We start from the raw sequence: 2391 nt of genomic DNA on the forward strand, positions 1-2391 counted from the left end.
CAGCATGGCAAGGTGAGTTTCGTGGCTGCGACTTTACTTGGTGCGTGTACAGTTGTGTGTGCGGTATATACTTTGTGCGAGTACAGTGTGTGTGTGTGTGGCTGTGGCTGCTCATTTTATCTGTGTGTATGGGCGTGTGTGTGTGTGTCCTAGCTGGTCCGCCCATCGTGGCCTGACTGTGTCGTGCTGGACCTTGTATGTGTGCGTGTGTGTGTGTGTTTGCGTGTGTGATGGGAGCAGGCGAGAAACTCACGTTGTCGCTGTTGCAGCGCTTTGGAATGCCCCTGCGTGTGGAGTTGGCCACGCTCCTGGTGGGCCCGAGATGCACCTGCGCTGCGCTGCTGGCACTGCTGGCACTGCTGGCACTGCTGGCACTTGACTCCTGGTATGTTGTGGCCACATGCAAGGTGCAGTGTGCGCGTGTGAGTGACTGTGTGTGTGTGCACGTGTGTTTGCGTGTGCATGTGACTTTGTGTGTGTGTGTGTGCGTGTGTGTGTGTGCAGGTGATGATGTTGAGCTCATGATATATCTTGTGTGTGTCGACACAGACCGGGGGCTTGTGCGGGGTGCCACTGCTGCTGGCGGCCCGGCGTTGCTCGGCTTCCAGCCTCTGCCGGTTCATGTGCTGGATGAGCTCCTGCGGCGGTGGTGGAACAGCAGCCAGGGCATACGTGTATTTGAAGCACAAGGTGAGCAATACGTGTGTGGTGCGTCTTTTGCCGTTGTGGGGAAATGTGGAACGCTTGGAGGTGTGTCTGTCATCTGGGTACCATGTGTGTGTGTGTACGGTTGACTTACTTTTCCTGTGCAATGGCCCATGAGCCTGTCCTTCCAGGAGTAGATGTGGTCCGGAGGGAGCTGCTTCTTCTTGCTCACCGTGGGCCGCACATTCTTGCTCACTGTGGGCTGCATTGTGGCGATGGCTGTTGTGCGCATGCTGTCAAATGCGTCCTCAGTGACACCGACGCCTGCAGCCGTGCTCGGCTGGACCTGTGGGTTGGTGCCTGGGACCTGCATGGTGGCCGTGGTTGTGGCCGTGGTTGTGGCTGCTGAGGAGGAGGAGGAGGAGGAGGAGCCCTCTGCCACGGTGGCGTCCACGGGAGAAGGGACGGCCAGCCGGACCCGCGTGTTCTGTGGCCGCTGAGCACGTGGGGAGCTTGGAGCTTGGGACGGCATGACGCCCTCTTCCTGCTGCTGTTCCTGCTGCTGCTGTTCCTGCTGCTGCTGCTGCTGCGGCTGCTGCTGCTGCTGCTCGTTGTCGGTGGCATTCATGCTGTTCTCCATGCTGCTGCGGCCCTTCTGTGGCTGATGCTTTCCAGAGGTGTGTAGTTACGTGCGCTTGTGTGCTTGTGTGTGTGTGTGTGTGTGTGTGTGTGTGTGTGTGTGTGTGTGTGTGTGTGTGCTTGTGGCTTTTGAGCTTTGTGGGGTTGACTTTGAAATTTGGGCGCGTGCACGCGAAGAGGAGCAAGTTTGCAAATTGCTTTGCATGGGCTTGCAAAATGCAACGCGTTGCGGCTTTGCTTGCGCTTGTGTGCTGTGGGGGTTGCGGTGCAACTGATCCCTGTGTGCACCGCTCCCTCCTCTCCTCTCTCTCTCCCCTCGTTGTGGTGTGTTGTGTTGACTGGCTGCCATCATTGACGCACACAAGCTCACTGGCACTGCTGCCGCATGTTGCGTTACGTTGTATTTGTTGGATGGTACAGGCGACAAGAGACAACAAGAAGAGTGCAGGTACGGGAGTACGAGGACAGAATGGGCCAAGTGGGGCTGAATGAGGTCCAGCACATTGCAGAGACAGCAGCTGGAAAGGGCGGGAACGACGGCAGCTTGGGGAACAGCGCAGACGAGTCACGATGACGAGGGACGGAAGAGTTGCGAACAGAGTGGGTGCCACAACAGCGACATCCGAGAGAAGTCAGGAGAACAGCAGGCAAAGAAGAAAGAAGGGAAGGTGCAGGAGGCTGGTGTCAGACCGATGACAGCAGCAGAGGCAAGGGAAGCAACATTAAGGATCAGCACCGGCAGCCGGAGGAGGAGGAGGAGGCAAGGAAGAGGATGGGGTGGTGGGAAAGGAAGAGACAGCAGAGACGTGGAGACATGGCAGCGAGAGACAGGCGAAAGGAGGACAACGGGCTTGGTTGGCATGCACGAGTGCGTGAACAGGGGTGACTGGCTGGGTGGTTGGGCTTGTGGAGACGTATCGGTGGCGCTGGTGGTGGTTCCTAGTTTGCTGGACGTGGTGTTGGTGTTGAGGTGGTCGGGATTACTTAGTCGGGACTCGGAGTCGGACTCGGGCTCGGCATCGCTGAAGCAGAAGAGGTCGTCGTTTGATGTTGTTGACCTGCATGCCGTTGCCGAACGCGCGGTGTGGACCTGCAAGTTGGCGACCG

At 58.1% G+C, this 2391-nt stretch overlaps 1 protein-coding gene across 1 annotated transcript; it reads right to left on the reverse strand.

Moving 5' to 3' along the window:
- Positions 1-111: 111 nt before the first annotated feature.
- Positions 112-1285, reverse strand: PTSG_04530 (uncharacterized protein; the record flags this gene model as incomplete). The annotated part of the gene is made up of 4 exons (XM_004994569.1): positions 112-120; positions 254-382; positions 552-638; positions 800-1285. The coding sequence occupies 4 exons, from the start codon at positions 1283-1285 to the stop codon at positions 112-114; spliced, it is 711 nt and encodes a 236-aa protein (XP_004994626.1).
- Between the last annotated feature and the right edge of the window lie 1106 nt (positions 1286-2391).

This window comes from Salpingoeca rosetta, assembly GCF_000188695.1.
Source record: "Salpingoeca rosetta unplaced genomic scaffold supercont1.10, whole genome shotgun sequence".
NCBI lineage: Eukaryota > Choanoflagellata > Craspedida > Salpingoecidae > Salpingoeca > Salpingoeca rosetta.